Source organism: Protomyctophum bolini (assembly GCF_963924005.1).
Source record: "Protomyctophum bolini genome assembly, chromosome: 3".
NCBI lineage: Eukaryota > Metazoa > Chordata > Actinopteri > Myctophiformes > Myctophidae > Protomyctophum > Protomyctophum bolini.
Window position 1 is genome coordinate 47,768,483 of NC_137864.1, and position 22,316 is coordinate 47,790,798.

General features: G+C 41.3%; 2 protein-coding genes across 2 annotated transcripts; both read left to right on the forward strand.

Moving 5' to 3' along the window:
* Nucleotides 1-3,206: 3,206 nt before the first annotated feature.
* On the forward strand, nt 3,207-6,658 carry LOC308312482 (uncharacterized protein; the record flags this gene model as incomplete). Its single annotated transcript, XM_080759089.1, has 2 exons — nt 3,207-3,450; nt 4,572-6,658. Exons 1-2 carry the CDS (start codon nt 3,411-3,413, stop codon nt 6,656-6,658), a joined length of 2,127 nt encoding a protein of 708 aa, XP_080615215.1. The 5' UTR covers nt 3,207-3,410.
* A 1,436-nt stretch (nt 6,659-8,094) lies between these two features.
* LOC308312667 (uncharacterized protein) lies at nt 8,095-22,124 on the forward strand. Its single transcript, XM_080759334.1, has 8 exons — nt 8,095-8,188; nt 9,906-9,983; nt 10,285-10,377; nt 10,581-10,713; nt 11,232-11,349; nt 12,842-12,966; nt 19,499-19,579; nt 20,408-22,124. Exons 1-8 carry the CDS (start codon nt 8,135-8,137, stop codon nt 20,530-20,532), a joined length of 807 nt encoding a protein of 268 aa, XP_080615460.1. The 5' UTR covers nt 8,095-8,134; the 3' UTR covers nt 20,533-22,124.
* The last annotated feature ends 192 nt before the right edge of the window (nt 22,125-22,316 follow it).

Below are 22,316 nucleotides of genomic sequence, written 5' to 3' on the forward strand. Positions count from 1 at the left end.
GTTTAGAAATCTTTTCAAGCACATGATGTGATCAGGTAAGATACATTTAACCCATTTAGGCCTAAGGCCGATTCTAAAAACGCCTCTAAATCCTGACCTAAGGTTTCTGAAAAACTTCAAATATTTATATAGCAGCATCAAAAAATTTACATTTTTGAATACTGTACATACTGTACAGAACCCAAATATGGGTGCCCGGCCTGAGGGGGTAAGATACCAATAGGGGTTCCCGCCCAGAATCCAATGTGTGATCATTCTCAAAAGCCAAGATATGCACTATGCAGGTGTAACATCTCAAGGTATGTACAAGTGATAACAGAAACATAACAGACACACACAATAGGTTTATAGATATCGAGGACTAAAACGTTTGGATAACCTAAATGGAAACAAGCAAAGGACTTTATTCTGTGATATCCTTTCGGTCTAAGTGTTTGACTGTACTCTATTTATTTATTTATTTAACAGGGACAATGCACATTAATCAACACGTCGTTTAATCCACGTAAATGGGCCAGAGTTAGCCATAAACTCATTTTCATCTGTAGTCCCTGAGCAGGCTCTTAAAAGTGGTAAAAGGGTATCCGTACAAAAACATACAATACAAAAGACGTCCAACCAGGGAAACTCCCCCCTGTCAGGTGTAAAGGAGCAACTTGGACACTCAGGCATGAAGGAAGCATGAGTTCAAGTCCGTTGCTCTCCCCTTGTCCCCCATATATGGGGACTAGGTTGGTGGAGGGTGTGTAGAGCCCAGGATCACATTAGATGATTGACACAGGGGTGAAAAATGGGTTACAAAATCGTGGGATAAGGAAAAGGAAATTCCGTTTGATTGTTCCTGCCTGATGACTACAAAACAATACTACAACATGACGTAATGATATCATCCGCTCCCGATCGGATCATACAGCACTTTTGAAACAGAGACCAGGCTTTCCTCCGAGGTGGAAAGCCTGGTGAGGCGAGGTTACCTCTGTAGGGAGACTGTTCCGATGATGGGAGGCTCTAACAAAGAAGACTGTTTTACCAAACACACTACATCTGTTTGGAACTTCGCAGTAGTTGCCCTGGTTGTTCTGGCACCACTGTCCCTTCCATCTATAAATGTTTCAGTGGTGAGTGGAGGTGCAAGTCCGTTAAAAATCTGTGTGACAATTTAGCATCTGCAAAATGTTTAAAGCTATCTAAATTCTAGATTCTGTACGGTTTACATTTCTGCCAATAAAGTATTCAATCAATCAATATAAACTATATCTTAACAGCTTATAGCCTTTTTGGAATGCTGTCCTACAGTATATGAGCTGTCCCTTATTGAGTGATTGATTTAAGGCAAGACGGTATTATGGCCACTGTCTAGTCTATTAGTTAGGGAACAACTGCAACAACTGTTGCAACAACTTGCAACAACTGTTATTCCTTTTTTGCATAGGTGCATTGGATTTGTCATGATTCAATCACAAAAGCTACATTACGTTATTTACCAGTTGTCTGCTTGACCTCTAATTGTACGTTTGTTAGTTGCATCCTGTTGCTTTGGAAACTCACATAAATGCTGCAATGTCTTTTAAGGTTGAGAAATATTGCTGATTGACTTTATAATATATGTGTAGCAGCCTTTTTCATTTTGATTTCATGTAATTATCCTTGTTAGTTTAGCATACACTTCCCAAGTACATTTACTGTATTGACATGGAAAATGAGACTTGGTGGGACTTTTATTTAGCTTTATTTAGTATTATTACGGTAAAGATCATCAACACTTCTGTAGGCCGATCAGAAAAACAAACCAAAGTATTCCATATTTATTTATGAGTGAACCAATACAAATAAAACAGACAGTATGTCTGTGGTGCTTATACTATTCTGTTTAAGTTCAACCCAGCTACCTTGTTATTCCCCGCCTGTTAATTTAACATTGTTAGGTAACAGGTAAAAAGAGTACACCAAGAATGCGGTTTACTAAGTAGGCTATAGAGGGTTTAAGTGGTTAACAATGAAGAGTGTACAAATGGAACAAAATGGTCCTGTGAGGTACACTCTTCAGTTAGATCAACACTGAGGATTTTACAGTGTATATGTCCCTCTCAGAATGTACGTCAGAGTATAAATACATGCCTACTGGTACTGTATGTGCCCTGAATTGTGATTCTTGCTTCTAGTGCAATCAGTGGTCTAAATGAGCCAAGTGGAAGACCTCCACTATGCCACCTGCCCTCCAAAGTGTGTAAATGTAACGTCACATTGTCATTAGAATGTTTTTGTTTTGACAATATTTGGGGGCCCAAATACAATATCCTCATGTCGCACAGGTTGATAATCACTGACCTACCTGAGTCTTACAGGACTGCTATTTTTAGAGCACACGTGCACCGTGATTACATAACGTGATAGAAGGAACTTGGAAGAGGGCAAGGACCTATATGTGTGCCGGTTTGACTCAGAAAAGAAAATGAAGGGAGGGGAATTCAGTCAGTTTTCATAGCAATTCAATGTGGGAAAAAATAATAATGTGTTTCCACTAATTGTGAGCAAATATCTTTATTACAGGTCAAAGGCGTTTGGCCCGGAACAGCTAGGTTCTGTTCCTTGGTCATGGCTCTGCTAACCTGAGGGTGGGGACCTTGTGACATGTGATATATTTAACTGGCCACAGTGACAGTATTCCAAATTCAGCAAAGGAGTGAAAGCAATTATAGGAACAAACTACCGGTACTACTACGAAACCAAATGAGTAACCATATAGTGACAGCTGTTAGTTTCGAGTTCTGCTATGTGATTGAAGAACATCAGCATTAGTTTCTCATTTATTCACTGCACAAAAGGTTACCTGTCATATAAGAATGCATGGAGTGCTGGGTAGGGCTAGGGTAGTAGGGTACACTGTAATTTATCAATTTGTAAGAGTATATAAATATAAACAATTGGGCCGTTAATCACATTTATATTCTCTCAGATAAAAAAAAATCCTTGGTATTGCATGAACACAAACCTGAGGGACATGCTACCTGGAACTAGCAGCATGTTGATTGCCTCCCTCCCGTTCTTATTTTCTAGGAAGTCAACGATAAGGGGACAATGTTGTTCCTGGCTCCACCAATCACAGCCTAAGGTGGTCAATGAGGTCGGTCTGCGGGCTGAGAAATGGAGAAGCTCAAAGGCACACATAAGGCAGCTGCACACCTCACTGATGATGAATACACCCTCACAAACTGGCACACACTCTGAAGAGCACACACCACTTTTGCATTTGTGGCACTGAATATTCTGTCACACCCCTTTTTTTTATTATTTCCCTCCATTTAGATTTAGATGGCTGGAAAGAATATCTTTCTACATATAGAAAGGATAACTACATAGGACAACGCAATATTCTTCCCTCTTGTTCTGCACTCTACACTTCTGCCAGAATGTGCCTTTCAGCATTAACCCTGTTGTCTGCTTTACTTGGTAAGTATTTTTTTCAAAACCTGTCTGATGTGATGTGAGCATGTGAGAATAGCACTAGCAGAGAAAGTTTTATTTTTGTATTCAGCTTTTTCCTAGATTTTCTTTTTTTTTTTCTTTTTGGACTTTTTACTTACATGTGTGTATCAGATTGTTGTTGGTTTAAAGGGGTTTTTATGTTAACAGAGAAGGGATTATTCTAGAATCTAGAGCCTTACAACTTCCGACCAAAGCAGGTTCCATTATCTGATCTTCATAGGATGCCAACATTCTGCTATACCGATGCCAACATTCTGCTATGTGTTAGAGTCACATAATAGTATGGAATTTTAAATATCTTTTACCTGCTTTTTTGCTGGGATATAATGTTACCTACCTTTCAGGTTAATCCTCCTGCTGCAGTAAGTAATCATTAGTGGGTTTTGCTTTGCATGGCTTCATTGGCACAATTAGGGTTAGGGTAGTGTCACATAAATGGAAATCACAATACATTGGCTCATGGTGGTGTTGGCATCTTCAAACAGTTGGATAGATACCAACTGGAGGTTACAGGTGGGATAAAACAACACAAAAAGCTGTGTGATTTAGATCTAAATTGTAGACTTGTTGATAGAAAAGGGTATAGGGTAAGTGATCATTTTTGGTTTTATTTTTGTTCAAAGGTTAAAGCACTATATATTCCAAGGCATTTCGGATAATAACATCATATCCTGTGTTTGTAAAACGTATAGTAATCATTGCTAGAGTGATTGTTCAGATGGGGTCTGTAAATGTCTGTAACATGTAAATATTGAATATTGACAATTTGGCAGGAATTGAGCCACACTTGAACAGTGCTCGTCTAGTCTACAGCAGTCAGCATATAGACTCTTATTTTAATAGAAAATATTACCCTACCTTCATACATAGCCTAACAGCGTATATGTCAAGTCACAGCAAAACGCTTGCTGTGTGTGTGTGTGTGTGTGTGTGTGTGTGTGTGTGTGTGTGTGTGTGTGTGTGTGTGTGTGTGTGTGTGTGTGTGTGTGTGTGTGTGTGTGTGTGTGTGTGTGTGTGTGTGTGTGTGTGTGTGTGTGTGTGTGAAGCAAAACAATCTCTAAAAATAATCTCTTGGTTTTTTTCAGCTTCTATCTCCTGCACTCTGTTTGAGGCTCATCTGAACATGGGTGCAGTCACAGGGCAGGTGAGGTTGGACTCCACCTCCAAGATAGCCACTGTGAATGTGTCTGGTGTCGGAACCTGTGTGTCTCTCAAGTTGTCCCTTAGTGAATTTCCAGTCATGTATGGCCATTTTGTTGAGCCTTGTTCTGAAGCTAACATTGGATCTAGTATCTTCACCTTCACCACTGATTCTGCCTCAGGTTCGACAGTCAACGTGCGCAGCCTGTTTGAGCAGAGGTCAAACTTGGATGACCTCTCACTGACCTTGGAAACCTGTAATGGCACTAAAGTCTGCACAGTTGTAGGTAGCGGTCGCACATTCAAAACGCTTCAGGCCAGATTTTTCCGCCCCATCGCTGGTGATGTCTACATCAGGCTAAACAAAGGAGCGACCCGTGTCAGGCTCCTGGCAGATCTAGCTACGATTGGTCAAGTCAATGCCTCAAAGACTAACATAACTCTCTTTGGATCAGTGAGCTCTGCTGCTAATTGCGACGTCATTCTTGGAAGCCTTGACCCCTCAGCATTGACCCAGTTGGGTGTCCTGAACGTTGGAACCCCTCTACAACTTGTGAAGTCCCGTTTAGACCTGACTACCTTCAGTACCAACACTGCCTTCCTTCTCATGCAAACGGAGAAGGAAGGTTTCACGTGTGCTCAGATCCATGAAGTGCAGAACAAGGAGGTGAGTGCAGTGGTTGATATGAGAGGGATCAAAGGCTATTTCAAATTCCGACAGGCTTCACCATTCGATGTGACAGAGTTCAGTGTCAACCTGACTAACTTACAGGGCAGAACATCAAAATACCATGTCCACTTGTTCCCCATGCCTTCAATGAGGGCCCCACCTGAAAGCCGGTGTAGTAACGACAACGTAGGCGATCATTTAAAGCCCTTTGGAGTCATCCGAACCCGTCCGTCATACCCCAAGGTGCCTGGGAAGACGCACGATAAGTATGAAGTTGGCGACATCAGTGGTAAACACGTGTTACTGGACGGCAAAAATGAGTTGGATATGGTGTTTAGAGACTTCAACCTTCCCCTTTTTGGGCAGAACAGCATTTTGGGCCGATCAATTGTGATCCACACGCCAGAGGGTACCAGGTTTGCGTGCACTAACATTGGTTACCCAGGGGAAGTGATTGTAGCAAGGGCCAGGTTTCGGAGTCCGGTGGTCGGCGAGGTCCAGTTTACCCAGCTGAAGAACAACCCATTGTCTGATCTATCAATCTTCTTCGATGTGAATTATGGGAGACCAGATACAAGCACCACCAACAACCACCAATGGCACATTCACTTAGATCCAATCAGCTCAGAGAGGGACAATGATGACGGACACTGTGGTCTCACACAGACCCACTGGAACCCCTTTTCTATTGACATAACAGACAGCAGCTACCCTCTCCACTGTGGTCCCCACCACCCACTGAGCTGTGAGGTGGGGGACCTCGAATTGAAATTCAGCCCCATCCAACTGGGCACCAGAGTTGGCGGGGTGGAGGGAAAATACTTCTTCACCGATACCACTGCCTGGCTGCAAGGTTCGGACTCTATGATGGGGCGGTCGGTGGTCATTCATGACGCGGGTAGGAGCCTACGCAGGATAGCTTGTGCCAATCTCACTCTGGTCCGTCTCCCTGTAGCAAGCACTGGCAAGTGGTTTGGTGATGGGCCCGGCAAGGGCCAGGTGCAGTTCTCTGAGCATTTCCCTCTGGGCCCAACGGTGATGAACATGTCCATGACAAACCTAAAGTCCATGGCAGGGGCCTACTATGTTCACCCGGTGCCGATCAAGAGTGGCACTGCACAGCCCTGCTCTGACGCCATAGCTCTCTTCAACCCATTTCACATGAACACGTCAGACTCTCCTGCCCCTGGGACTGGTACTGTAGATGAGTATAAGACAGGAGACCTCGCTGGGAAGTTTGGGATGATGACGGGTCTCGATGAAATGCATCATCTGGATGTGGACAGCAGCCTGCCGCTAACTCTAACTAACAGCATCGTCGGGAGATCGCTGGTGATTCAACATATCGATCAAAGCAGGTGACACAGTATGTGTGAATGTGTGTGTGTGTGTGTGTGTGTGTGTGTGTGTGTGTGTGTGTGTGTGTGTGTGTGTGTGCGTGCGTGCGCCCGTGCATGTACAAGTTACATGTGCAGCACTTGACCACTTAGACCCTATAATTCTTTTCCCTATGTTCCCCCTGTTCGCTCCCTTTCATGACGACACCAGGCCCAGGAAATGATTCCCAATGCATTTTTCCCATAGACATTTCAAAACGTATTTATTTAAAGACCTTTTAAGCGTTGTACAAAGCCAACTGGAGTCGTGACAAATCATGACAACAAACTGGACCAAACAAATAATTACAAAGAAGAAAAACAAGGAAAAAAGTGTTGTATAACCTGCCTTTTTCTTCTTCTTTCTAATTATTTGTTCGGCCCGAAAAGTTGTGTTTGTTGTCATGATTTGTCACGACAAGAGTTGGCTTAATTTGTACGAGGCTTAAAAGGTCTTTAAATAAATACTTTTTGAAATGTCTATGAGGAAAATGAACGGAGAATCATTTCCTGGGCCCTGGTAGGGGGCGGGACTGCGACGCTCTATAGGCCCTCTCCTTTAGACCTCCACACCAAAAAATAGCAGATCTACAAGCTATATCTTCTATCTATCTATATACGAGTAAGACGCGCAAACGCGGGAAGCGAACGCAGCTCGTACATATTTGGGTTTTGGACGTATAGCTGCTTTGGGGACTCCTTATATGGTGCCCCCATTAGGTATGGAAACATACCTGAGATTCAAAACAGATAATTAAGTACTGTTTAAGGAATGTTTCACTGTTCACTGTTTCACTGTGTTGTTGTGGAGCATTTGCTATAACAAAGTAGATAGACTAGACCCCATGCAGTAGTGTCATTGCTGTAACTTGGTATCTGTAATGTGTTCTGTTGCTGCAGGGTGAACTACTGTATGGGTAGCATTATAGTATAATCGATGCCTTACAGCCCCCCCCCCCCCCCCCCCCCCCTGTCTGTTTTGGAATGAGGGAACATAGGGCTGAGGGAACATATAGGGCTGAGGGAACATATAGGGCTGAGGGAACATATAGGGCTGAGGGAACATAGGCCTGAGGGAACATAGGCCTGAGGGAACATAGGGCTGAGGGAACTTGGGTACGGTCCCGGGAACATTATCAAATAGATACAGTCCTCTAAATATCTAAATATTGAATCAAGAAACTTAGAAACAGCCTGGGGTGTACACAAAAGCATGACATGTAAAAATGACTCCCATAAGTGTTTAAAAGTGAAATTGTAAGCCCATATACAGTAGCCTCTATTGGAGAAGGATCATGTCTTAAGTCAAATTAAAATGATTAAATTAGTAGCTTAATCAGTTGTTTTCAGCAAGCGGCAATCCATTATTACACATGCTTACACTCTCAGTGTTAAATTAACCGTGATAATTATTTTCAGATTATGTTCGAACATCATTGATGTCCATGAAGCAGACGGACACATGGTGTTTGCCAAGGCTGAGTTCAGCGGTGCAGTGTCTGGGACAGTGAAACTGGTAAGAACATGCATGAATGCATCTTTACTGAAAGATGCTGTAAAATAAGGATGTAACTCAGGGGTGCCATGGATGAAATAGTTGGGGTAACTTAAGTTAATCCATTTTTTGAGTACCTGTACTTTACTTATTATTTTTTATTTTTCAGTTGTGGAAAAAGTACTTACATGTTTTACTGAAAAACAACTGAAAAATAAAAAATAATAAGTAAAGTACAGGTACTCAAAAAATGGATTAACTTAAGTTACCACAACTATTTCATCCATGTTTATGGATTGCGTTGGGTAAGGGCAATGGCAGAAATGGTATCGATTTTGCCACAAGTCTTAACGTTTCCAGCTAATTGCACCTGGCTCAGGTCAATAATCTTCTGACTGAGCTTTGTTTTTTATTTCACAAGCTGAAGTTGCCAAACCAGGTGATGAAACTGATTCACTTAACCAATGTGGTCATTTTCTGTTGACAAAAGAAAAACCCACATGGCGACTGGTATGTGTCTATATTTATGTCTCTGTAACTAAGTCAACTGAAATTGAATACTTATTTCAAGAGACAAAAAATATGTACAATCAAAATGCATACCATAATACCCTAACTTTAATAGAGATCATTGGCAAGAGTCTGAGAGCATATAGTGTTTTATTAACACCAGCTGGCAGAGTTTTTTTTTCATGGTAACCTTTTGGAACTGAAGCTGCCACCAAAACATGACAGGCCAATTCTGCTGTGCTGGACAGATGGTGAATTCATTAGGGCTCTGGAGAGTAGTGCTAGAGAGCAATGGGATGCAGTGAATTACTGTATCTTTGCATCAGTCTATACTTGCTGCTGGAGTCCAGTGGTCTTCCAAACTATAGACAACTGCTCAGGGGAACAGCTGTGTCTGTCAGCCCACTCCAGAAGCCCCACACTGAGCTCCGATGGGAGAGCACTCAGAGTGCTATATTTCAGTGGTTCCCAAAGGATGTGCTGAGGCACAGTGACAGTGGTGTGCCTTGGGATACTGTGACAACGCACATTATTATTGTAATATACAACTAGACAGAAGGTAATTATATGAACCTCTTGTTATTTCCTATATCAGTACTCATTTCCCAATACAGAGGCAAATTCTATCATATATTTATTTGGAAGGGACAGCATATATTAATGAACACCACACAATGCTGTGTAAATTTGCTAATGTATCCATTTATTCCATCCATAGTCCTCATACAATTTGAAAATACTTGTCACATGGCATCCTAACTGACACTGTGGGAGTCATCTCAAGCCAAAAGCTAGGAAGGGAAAGAGCACACTACGTCACTATGGCGTGAAAGCAGAGCTCCAGTCTGGACCCATGCAGGGATGCTATAAAGGGGGGCGTGGAGGCCATAGTCCAGGAGTCCCAAGTTGGTGTCGGCTAGTCCACCACTCTCGCATCGAATTACATGGATATCAATATGTTATGCAGAATATGATCAGATGTATTGGATATCAATATATTAGGCAGAATATGATCAGATGTATGGATATCAATATATAGGTAGAAGATGATCAGATTTATGGATATAGCCTGCTGTAAATATCTTAGGCAGAAGATGATCAAATCTATGGATATGTGTAACCTGCTGAGGGTTAGGGTTTTTATTGAAAAATGTAGTGTTGAGATCAGGAAATTCTCACTGACTTTGCTATAACGCCAGTTCGATGTACTTTTAATTGTGTATTGCAGTCTCAGCTGACATTTGATGATGGGAGCAGCAGTGATGTTCAACTGGAAGTAGACCTCCAATCATCAGCCAGAGAAGCTGTAAGCACAGACACACGGCTACATGCTACAGTGCAAGGACTACAAGACATAGTGACACATAGATGCAGATACCATACTGTATGATACTGTAACGATGCACAAATGCATATACCATACTCGCACGCACACACACACACACGCACGCACGCACACACACACACACACACACACACACACACACACACACACACACACACACACACACACACACACACACACACACACACACACACACACACAGTACCTAAGAATATGCTTCAAAGTAAAAAATCCATATCTTAACTCTGTTTGACAACATCAGATCACCTCTGCTTCCTGGTTCATCATGGAAAACCGCATCAGCAACGGCCAGTGCAACGATGTAACCTATAATCCTTTCAATATGATGTCTGTGGTAAGAACAACTTTACAGTATATTTCCTCTGAATGAACCAGCTCTATAATACCTACCTGATACTAGAAAGCAGATCATTTTGTCCAAACAAAAACAGGATGTGTCTTACGGGATGTGATGACTTATTATGCCTCATGCTACTAGCGGACTAGCGGAGTATGTACACTGTATAACGGCTATAATTCCACTATTCTCCTCCTTAGAGCGCCAGCTGTTCACCTGACACCCCGTTGGGATGTATGACGGGGGCCATGACCGACAGACATGGCAATGTCAGCTTGACAGAGAGACAACTCTACACTGATGTGAACATCCTGCTGGCTTGGGACTTCACAGGTACAACACTGTTTACTCTCATATGACTGTTTACATGTCATACAACTGTGTTACAGACCGAATATATCAACCTACAAGCTTATAGATCAGATATTTTCACATGCATCACCATTGTAAGACAAAGTTAGTACAAATTGGGCTTAAGGGTCAACATTTAAACTGATTATATAAAATGTAGAAAGAAAAAAAAAGAAAAATCTTGTGGGTTTCTCAACACTACACCACTTTACTTTGTAATGTTACATTTAATCTAAACACATGGATTGATTTCCATACAGTCTTTAGAGAGACATTGTTTTAGTGAAGTGAAAGCGTTTAACTGACAAATCAGGCTCTTTGACTCCACTGAGTATAAGTGTTTATACAGCTGAAGATAAATGCTTAAAAGCATGCAGGCTGCTGCCTCTGTATGAAGCTAACATAAGATCATAAATTAACAAGTAACAATTTATTATTATGAGAAGATGGAGTATCAATCACACAAATTAAACTCAGAATGTTGTTGTTTTTTTTTTTAGTTATTCACAGGTCCATGCTTCTTAAAAATGATGGAGACAATATTTTGGCATGTGCTGATATCCTGCCAGAATCCCCTTCTGCAACACAGATGTTCCCTATGGTTAAATCCTTCAGCAGGTTAGTATAAACATCCTACTTTGCATTATTGACTGACCTTTCCGAGCAATCTTCGTTTCTACTGTACTCTCACCTATGGTCATGACCGAAATAATAAGGTTGCGGATACAAGTGGATAGAACCGAAATATCTCCCTTAGAGATAGAGTGAGAAGTTCAGTCACGCGAGAGAGACTCAGAGTAATGAGCCAGCTTAGGTGGTTCGGGCATCTAGTACAGTTGCATCCACGAGCGTCTTCCTAGGGAGGTCCTCGCTACATGTTCCAATGGGAGGAGACCCCGGGGCAGACCAAGGACCAGATGGAGGGATTAGATCTCCACACTGGCCTGGGAACACCTATGTAGCCCCCAGGAGGAGGTTGCTAATGTTGCTCTAGTCCAGAGAGGGAAGTCTGGGGGTCTCTGCTGGAACTGCTAGACCCGACTCTGGATAAGCGGTTGAAGATGGATGGATGGATGGAAGGAAGGATGGATGGATGGATAGATAGATATTGCCATTTCCATGATCCCTCTGCATCTCCAGGGGTGAAAACATAATTTCTACCCTTGGCCTTTGGCCTCACAGAGCTAATTGCGAACGCAGTGATTGCGAATGCAGTGAGCACTTACTATGAGACCTAGCAGATCATGTCTGTGTGTGTGTCCGTGTGTCCGTCCCCCCTTTGTGCCCATATATGGAGCTGAGTGATTTGTTTGTGATTGACGCAACACACTCCATATTTGGACGTATAGCTGCTTTGGGGACTCCTTATATGGTTATGGCTAAGTTAAAAACTTAACTTAAAAATAACTTAACTTAAAAAAATTACTTAAAAATAAATCTTAAAAAAACCCAAATATGTACGAGCTGCGTTCGCTTCCCGCGTTTGCGCGTCTTACTGGTTATGAATCATAATAATAGGTCAGTAGCGTTACTAGCGTACATAAAAATGTAGTAGTAAGTAGTACCCGGGAGCAGTATGGGTTGTCTTCTGTGAGGAAGAAGCCCAACAAACCCACGGTGAAGCCTTTAGGAGGGCCATTCAAGCCTCAAGCGGAGCCTGCGGCACCACCAAGGGCAAGGTGGAGCCTGCAGAACCATTGCAGCTCGAGAATCCACCATTCCTGGACCTGGTGAGAGCAGGAGTGGACCTGGTAAGACGTAGGAGGGGCCCGGACAGGAGTCAACCCACAGAGCCTAGTCCTTAGAATGGTACCTCCCAGTCCCGGCAGAGTAGTTCAGGAGGAACGGATTGTGTGGACCTGGTTTTTCCCTAATGGGACTGATCGAGGGTAGCTACTTGGACGTAAGTCGGGACTTGATCACCCCGGCTGGGTATGGGCATGGGTATGGGCACTCACCTGAGTATGATATGATGTTGGGAGACCCGAAACCCCCGATGACACGCTCGCGGCACGTGTCTAGATCTGATACATAGATCTACATGAAGGACACCGCGAGTATTGCGATCAAAGGTCATTATTGGTTTTTGGTTATTGGTTTCCTTTTCCAGATTTGACTTCCGTTCGAGGGTGGCTGATGTCCTTGGGATGCACAGATCAAGAGTCACCATCATATCTGGGTCCCCTCTTCCTGCAGCCGGTGGCACGTGCCAGAAAGTGACCTATTTCATATCAGGTATAGGGCTGACTGCTGTTCCACATACACAACAACACACATTTTACAAAATGTATGTCCTTTTCAATTAAATCCCCAGGTTCAATTATCTTTAAGGCCCCCCCCCCGGGCCTATGCTACATGCACAGAACAGGAAGTTGGGTGCTCGAGGCATTGGTGTGTGTAAAGAAATCAAGATACAGTAGCACCTTTTATTATGCAGGATTTATAATCTATACCCGTAACCCTACAGTATTTACATGATATGTCAAAAATCTCTCTTTTAGTCAAACGGCCAAATTATAGCATGGGCCTTGTACTATAGGCTGAGGTGCTTCCATATTTGAGCGTCTACTATATACTGTACATTTTAATAAAATGCCAAAGAGCCCTTCAAGGGCCCCTGGTAGTCAAGGGCCTCTGAGCACTGGCCCCTTTTGCCCCGTCCATGAAGCCTAATTGATACGGTGTGAGCCAAGCCATGGCTCAATGGCTTCTGGCTCCAGTAGTATCTACCAGTAAGACGCGCAAACGCGGGAAGCGAACTCAGCTCGTACATATTCACCATGACTCATGCGTTCGTGTGTCTGTGCCCTTTGTGCCCATATATGGAGCCGAGTGATTTGTTTGTGATTGATGCAACACACTCCATATTTGGACGTAGCTCCATATATGGGCACAAAGGGGGGACACACGCACACACAGACATGATCTGCTAGGTCTCATAGTAAGTGCTCACTGAGTTCACAATAACAGAGGTATGTCATGATCCATGAGCCGTGGCTTTGCTGTAATAATTTAGGCTTAATATTTTATACCATAACTGAATGAACTTGAATGTGTTGAAATTCAATAGCACATTGCCAGTAAGACGCCCTGAGGGCGAGAAAACAACAGAGCTTCTTAATACGGCACAGCAGGAGTTAAACTATTATTCTGGTGCCAGTGAGGTCAGATGTAGAGTTGCTGGCCGGCTCCATATATGCAGATGTAGGTTATGGAGTTTCCTCATGCAACGATCCCACCACATGCTCAACACACAGGAACGGGCCAGCCTCAAGCCTCAGTCAAGCCAGATGAAGCCGGGGGCGTGGCCAACATCTTGGCCAACACGTGGCGAGTCATGCTCTGCCAAAATATTGACCTGAGTACACCTTAGCGAAGGATAATAAGCTAGCTGCTATTGCTAAGAGCATGAATAACAATGCTACAGTACATACACATCTAAGGGTATTCAAAATGAAATAATTGCAACATTAGCCAGCATGGTTCTTTGCAGAGATCCAGACAAAATATTAAAAAGCTGACTCTGCAGGATTCTTTGTATACTATTGTACTTATACTCACAATATTAATTTGAAAACTTTAGTTACTAGTTACTTTGTAGATTTTGATTATTATTACAAAACATACATTACCCACTTCAGCCCTACATACATTTTGGGTATTTGAAAATAGCCAATCTACAACCTCACCATGTGTCACGATGCGACGGATTGTGAGTTTGTAGATTTGCTATTTTCAAAAGATTATTATCGACAGGGCCATTTCAGAAATGGAAAACAGATTCTCAAAGAAGAATTTAGACCTAATGACAGCCATATCAAGCCTTGTACCCTATTCTTAGAGATTTCTAGACTCCACCTTGTTGGAGCCTTTGCATGCTCTTACTAGAACTGGAACAGACTACGCAACTCTGAAAAGGGAACTCTCATTGTTGCAAAGCCAATGTTGGTCAAGTTATGTTGTCCAAACGAAACAGACCTGGCCACTGTGTCTAAACACATGAAGACATACGAGAAAGCATTTCCTGTGTTGCACAAGTTGTCCCAAGCCCGGGTAAATGCAGAGGGCAGTGTCAGGAAGGGCAATTGCGTTAGCATACTGTTGGTCAAAGAAGGAGAAGATAGATGAACTGATATGATCTGCCCACCTTAGTGGGGCTGGCTAAATCCGGCCCTGTTGACCTCCATATATGGATATATCTCCATGTATGGCTATGCAGGTTTTGATGAGTTCAACGTCGTGATCTTCATATATGGAGACGGCCATATATGGAGCATGTCACGAGGTGTGACTGACGGACAGACTGACTGACTGACTGACTGACTGTTTTGCAGGTTTTGCAGACCTATGGTCGCAATTATTTCTTAGAGAGAATCTCCAAGATTAGGTTTAGGTTTATTTTGAAAAGCAGTTTTATTTTGTGGGTTGTTTGGTGAATTGTTCTCGTAAAATTAAAATCAACCTACTATTGTCCTGTCAGTAGGTTCATGCCAGTATATTCCAGTGTAGATGGAAATAACCAGTATACTGAAAGCCAACGATAGCAATGGCAGAAGAATAACAAGGATCAAGGAACACACAATCACCAGGAACCAGGTGAACCGTGTGAATTATATAAATAGCATGGTAATATATTAGTAATGTGTGTGTCAGCAAAGCATCACACCCCTATGACTGTTATGTACTGTATGCAGACATTTGGCTAGCTTACCGGTTATTATTCTTTTGCAATGATGCAGAAAGAAATTCAGACCCATCACTATAAGCACGGGCATCTAGCACCCTTATTACGGGCTTAAGCTAAGTAAGTTAAGTTATGAAGGATATAGTGTTGACTCACCTGTTTAACATAAGAGCAACCTTAGTAGTGTTTCAACAAAAAACACAGCCAGCACAAACTGTAAGACTGACACGTATACTTTGATGCACGATGGTGTCGCTCTCCAAAAATCTGTTGTTTTCGCCAAGCCAGTGTTGTTTTCGTCGACTAAAACTAAGACGAAAAATGTTCGTCGACTACCTTTTTCCACTGAAGAAAACTAAATGGAAACTAAATTAAAACTATGCTATGGTGACTAAAACTAAGACTAAATATACTGACAATTTCGTCAACAAATAAAAACTACACTAAAATGTTAGGAAGGGACTAGTGGACAAGAGATCCAGTATAAGTCATTTTACACTTGGTTGAATGCTGAAAATAGCTGATCTACAAGCTCACAACGCGTCGCAACGCGACGGGTTGTGAGCTTGTAGATCGGCTATTTTCAGCAAGTGTAAAAACACTCATTACGACGGCATCAAAACCCGCCAAAATACATTTTAGTCGACTAAATCAACTGTAGATTTAGTAGACTAAAATCTTATGACATTTAGTCGACTAAAACTAGACTAACACTAAGACATTCTAGGTGACTAAAATGTGACTAAAACTAAATGAAGTTTCAGTCCAAAGACTATGACTAAACTAAAATAGAAAATTGCTGCCAAAAACAACACTGCGCCAAGCAATACCATCACGAGACAAAGTATGAAGCCTAAAGCCTAATTCATAATGTGACAGCCAAGCCATGGCTCATGGCTGTAACATTGTACATCAGTGTTCATTATTGTACATCAGAGTTTTCAGTTAAATTAAATGAATTGCACCAGGTAGGGCATGTCTGGTGGTGCGGCCAGGCAGGACCTGAGTTGTCTCGCATTTCTGCCCTTGGGATCCTGTCTCTCAACGCCATCGAAACACCTTCTAAATAATGCCATGGGAAAGAAACGTAGTAGGCTACTGTACTGTAATGCATACCACAGTAGTACAGTGAAAAGTGCAAAACAACATAATGTAGTCCAAGATATTATAATATCAGTCAAAAATGAAGAGCAAAAGGTTCTTTGTCCAAATTAACACAATGGCTTTATGTTTTTGTGTGTGAGATCAATTTAATCCATGGGAGTATCTGTAAGTCTATACGCCTGGGCTGTATAGTCAACCTCAAAGTGTTGTTTCCATTTTCTATGGAGCTTTTTGTTCACTCTGCCCTTCCAAAAGAGGCTTGGGTCTGTCCTGACAATGGACAATTGAAAAGCTTTCTAGGAAAAAATAAAAAGATTGTTGGGAAACCTGATGCTATAGTGTGTGTATGTGTGTGTGTGTGTGTGTGTGTGTGTGTGTGTGTGTGTGTGTGTGTGTGTGTGTCATTTTCATAGTTCACACAAGATTGTACACAATAGCTCTTCATCCTCATTAAGGGTCTCATGTAAAATTACCTGTAGGTGTTTCATTATAAAATGATGACTGATTTATGTTTACGTTTATTAAAGGATTCCCATTACAGACAGTCTAGTCTTCCTGGGGTCCTGAACAAAGCAAATACAATACAGATGTTATACAACTAAAAATACAAATGAAAGGAAAACAAACAATAAAATGGTCAGTCCTCTGCTAAGAAAAACTTAACCTAGACCCCTCCACCCTGAATAAATATAGACCTGTTCCTAAACTCCCCTTTCCTTTCCATTTCACCTGACACTCATTAACCGACTGGAGGGGGTTGTGGGCATCTCTGGTGTTGCCCTTCAATGGTTTGAATCCTATCTGAGCGGCAGACAGTTTTCGGTCGGCTTCCCTCGCCCCGTTACACTCAGGGATCCCCCAGGGATCAATCCTAGGCCCTATCTTTTTCTCCCTCTACCTGCTTCCCCTAAGCGAGATTATCCGTAGACACAATATAACATTTTATTTCTATATGCCAACGACACCCAGCTTTATCTTCCCATTGATCTTCACAATAAAGACAACTTGGCCACCCTCCTCAAGTGCCTTGCTGATGCTAACATTTTTCCTAGAGCTTAATGACGCTAGGGCCCAAATAGAAAAAGACCTAAGGGGCTGTATTTTGCGTGTCTTAAGTACCAGGTCTTATTACTTAACTGGAGGCGTGGTTAATGCTCTTTGGCCACTCAGAATAGCCAAATGGCATTGATCACGCCTCCAGGTCTTAAGTAATGAGGAGACACATTCTCCTCATTTACAGTCGACATGTTTGCAACTCAATCTTGTTGCAGGGTTCTTTGACAATTAACCTTTTGGTTGTGCGTACTGATGACCGCCCATAACTATTAGTGTGGTTACAGCTAATGCCGTACATTCGCTTTTTGGATTTCCATGAAATCAAAGGACTACTTTAGACTTTGGACACAATAGTCACGCAGTACAACATACTGCGTGTTAAATCAGCTGCCCAGTCTGCATCACTGTATGCCTGTAACTCTTCACTGTTGCATTACCTGTAATACAACTCTCTGTCAACTGTACCTTTTTACAGTGACACATTGTTCTTCTGTTGGCTTAGCGAAATACTGTTATTATGTTTACTTCTGTTCTTGGACAGATACATTTAACTACTATGAACCTCTCTGTACCTTTTGGCATAATTTCTTTAGCGTCAGTAAAGGATGTTCACTGTACACTGTACTAGTTTTGTCTCAACATCTCAAGTATCATTTTCACTCTGTTGTAAATCTTAACACGGCTGTCCTCATTGATCATAATCAATATAATTTTATGTCATTTAAAGGTAGGGTAAGTGATATGTTCTTGTTACAATGAAGCGTTAAATAGTTCTATATTCTGATTGCTATAGAGTTTTTGTTCAGTTACAGGAGTCTCCCATCTCTTCAGCTTTTTAGAAAACAGAAAATGTATTTTCAGGTTAGTGTATACCAATTTTATCCAATCAGGAGAGAGGACTCAAACAGCTAAAGGATAAACAGGTAAAATTAGCAGAAAGAAAGATTAGCAGAAATTTGGTCACCCATCTGAAATCTATTTTCTGTTTATTAAAGAGACTATAGAATGCCAAAATATATAACTTTCCCTACCTTCTTTGTTGACTTGGCCAAATTGGAAATCTTTATATTTAGTCTACTAGGTTCAAAGCTATATATTGGTTTATATACATTAAATTCCATATATTGTATGTATTCTATACATGTATTTTCACAGGCAACCACTCTCACACTGTGATCGAAAAAACTAAAGATTGACGTATTCCAGCTATACATCGCACATGCGCAAACACACACAAACACGCACGCGCGCACACACACACACACACACACACACACACACACACACACACACACACACACACACATACGCCCAATTCATGGTGCAACAGCCAACATTTGCAGGAATCACAAGGCAACCTTGACATGAAACAATAATACAAGAATAGAAAAGGAATGGATGATACAACCCACAGTAATCATTGGGGAGGATTTCAGCCCCAATATCTTTTGTATTACAACGCTTTTGTGTTTTGATTAACTTTTGTCCATTTTTAAGCCTATTGTTGATGGTTGAACATATAACTTCCGCACCATTGTCAGATCTGATACGTTTGACCTTAAGGGCCTTTGTCGGCAAGACATTATTTTGTCAACAATGTCAACAATGTTCACCATTTGGAGAATTAAACCAACATGGACAACGTATTATTCATATGAAAATGAAACTAAATATGGAATATTGCTGAAGCTATTACATATAATAGACATTTGGGTATATGCTAAACCTGTGTTTTTTATTGAACCGTGAATTTACAGTCTTACGTTTCCTCAAAATCGATAGGTACAGTAGCTTTAGAAATTAACTTATTCAATGTTGGTATAATCATATACTGTTCATACTGTAACTTTCTTTCCCCATTGGGCTTAACTTGCTGGTCTGATTGTTTGGCATTGCTTTTCATGTATTGTGTGTGTCCTATAGGGGATGTCAGCAAGGAAAAACTGGACTCCGTCAAAAACAGTGAGAAGATGGGTGCGTTCCAGGAATCTGAATTGTGCACAAGTAAGTACAGTATGATCTGTGGCTAACAGCCATTGCCAAACATAAAGACATCCACATCAACAAGTTAAACAACTTATTTTAGGCAACGGTTGACATCAGTGACAATTGCCATTGTTACTCATCTCATACCAAAAGCAAAACAACAAAGCGACAGCCATCCATTTCTATCCATTTTGGCGCATGGCAATAACGTCATGCCAAAGCACAACCTGAATTTAAGCAGAGGCAGTACAAACTTAGATCACAGAAGGTCTACAATATATTTATATTGTTTATTTTATGGGCTCTCTCCAAAAAAAAGAAAATCCCCCCAAATATATATATATTTTATACCGTGACATTTTGTTTGATACCGTACCATACCATACAATCTCATACCGCTACATGCCTGATGTGTGTATACTGTACATCGGGGTCAACCTAACACTTATGTATAATTAGATGCCGTACTTCCATACTGCATGCTGCAGTATATCAAACTGATAAGATAAGACATTGACGCTAAGCCCTAAGGGGCTGTATTTTGCGTGTCTTAAGTACCAGGTCTTATTACTTAACTGGAGGCGTGGTTAATGCTCTTTGGCCACTCAGAATAGCCAAATGGCATTGATCACGCCTCCAGGTCTTAAGTAATGAGGATAAGACATTTATTAGTATTAATCAATTATCAACCAATTATTAATCAAATTATTATTTGATTATTGATCCAGCTGGGAAAATGCAGGCACCAAACAGATAACAGGGCAAGAAAAATGTACACAGCATGATATGACGAAAGTATTTTATTTTGCTAAATAACTTGACTAATTTTAAATCTTTATGATTTAGCATCCCCTGGGAGTCCTGTAGAACCTGCAAGTGCTGGTCTGTTGCTCACACCTGGAAGATATCTTATGGCTGTTGTGATAGCTGTGGCCTTGATTCTGTCATACTCATCTTGGACTCAGCTGTAGCCTGTAGCTGCACACAGATTCAATTATATCATGCACAACCATTGAGGATACTCAACATTCTACAAACTGTGAATGCATTAATGGCTGTCATGATGATTGCGACAAAATATGCATTATTGTCAATCAAATGAAAATTGTGTCTAGCGATATATTTCTGAGAGCAAATTATTGTCCTTTTGCCGTTGAATATTTGTGACCAGTTTTGACTGAGAGACTGCCATCGTGCAAATTCCAGCTTTTCACCATAGGAGGAAAAACTTTTTTTAAATTATTTTTTCCCCAAAATGAGTTAATAGCACAGGCAGACTCTTCACATACTAGAGCATTTATGAAATAAATGTGAGAGCTGAAATCGACATGTAAATATGAAATAAACATGTAGCTAGGTGTAATGTTAGAGTCCACAGAAGTGAACCTTTCAAGCCTGTTTTCTCAACTCGCTGTTTCTCTGCAAGACATTACTCTATAAGCCATATCTTCAAAACTGGTGGGTCAAACTGAACAACCAATATGTCAAATTGAAGATTTACATTTTGTTTGATGATTCTCTGCTTTCATATGACATGAAAAAAACGAAAATTCAAAAGAAATCCAATGGCAGTCTCCCATTCACGGTGGGTCACATTTGTTTCCCTATTTGCACATTGTACATATGGCTTCTTGGATGTTCTGTGTGACCTGATATGATGAATGTAGCTGGAAAAGTCTTTATTTACCCCCACTGTTGTGTTGTCTGAACAACCCGTTGTAATGCAATGCATGGTGAGCTTGTAGATCTTCTCTATTATGAACATTTTCCTATAGGGAATACAAATTTATTTTCTCCAATCTGTATGGTTAAGTATGTTAATACATTTAAATATATGGTTGTATTTGGTCTCCCTTCTATTTAAAGCGCGTGTTGGACACAACCTTTGACACGATCCTTTTTCTGGTTTGACACAATTAAGGTCCCTGCACACAATTGTTCGGATTCTTTGTGGCGTTTCTCCATCGGTTTTCCGAAAAACGTGTCCAGTGTGCAACCACCTTTACTCTCCAGAGCCAGCAGGCAGGCTCTATTAGCTCAGTGGTAAAATTGTAAGTACTTGCACAGGAGACTGGGGTTCAAAACTGTGGTAGAATAAGAAAGTTATATACTGTAGTGTAGCTTTAACATTTTTGCCTGTATGACCATAGACTGCCAAAAATAGGGATGTCAGACAACGTGGTAAAAAAGCAAGGTTATAGAATTTGCCTGTGTGTTGGGAAATTAATGTGCACAATTGATTGCTATGGTAAATAAAACATTTTGTATATTTGTACATATTGCAATAATAATTCATAATTGTCTCAAAGTCCCAAGGCCCACCTGGACTTGTTTCAGGGAACCACTTGTGTACCACTGCTGTACTGTAGTTCAGTTCATTGCTCTAGGCATGTGCACACTCACTGAACCATCCATAAATTAATATCCATTTTGTTTAAATCCACGGGAATTATGTGAATAGAAATATTGTAGTGATTGTATGGGGACTTTATTCATAATTCAAGTGATTCAATCTGATGGACATTATCTCAGAGTTCGTCTGCGGTGATGTCATATTGCTTGCTGTGCCTCTAAGCAGTCGTGGGAAAAAAATAAACAAGTTGCACGGTTTGTGCACTCAAAGAGAGAAGTTGTACTCATATTATTCCTGCAGGAAGCAAACCATAGTTCTAGAGACCTCTCAGTGCCTGCAATCCCCCAAGAACACACAAGGCAGACAGAGCCTCCTGTTGGCTCTGGCATAAGAGAAAGGACC

Bases quoted from the DNA above. Each gene is read 5' to 3' on its own strand.
- LOC308312667 (XM_080759334.1), top strand. From the start codon at position 8,135: ATGGTGTTTGCCAAGGCTGAGTTCAGCGGTGCAGTGTCTGGGACAGTG. The intron at 9,984-10,284 runs GTAAGCACAGAC...TGACAACATCAG, and splicing joins AATCATCAGCCAGAGAAGCT to ATCACCTCTGCTTCCTGGTT. The intron at 10,714-11,231 runs GTACAACACTGT...TTTTTTTTTTAG, and splicing joins GCTGGCTTGGGACTTCACAG to TTATTCACAGGTCCATGCTT.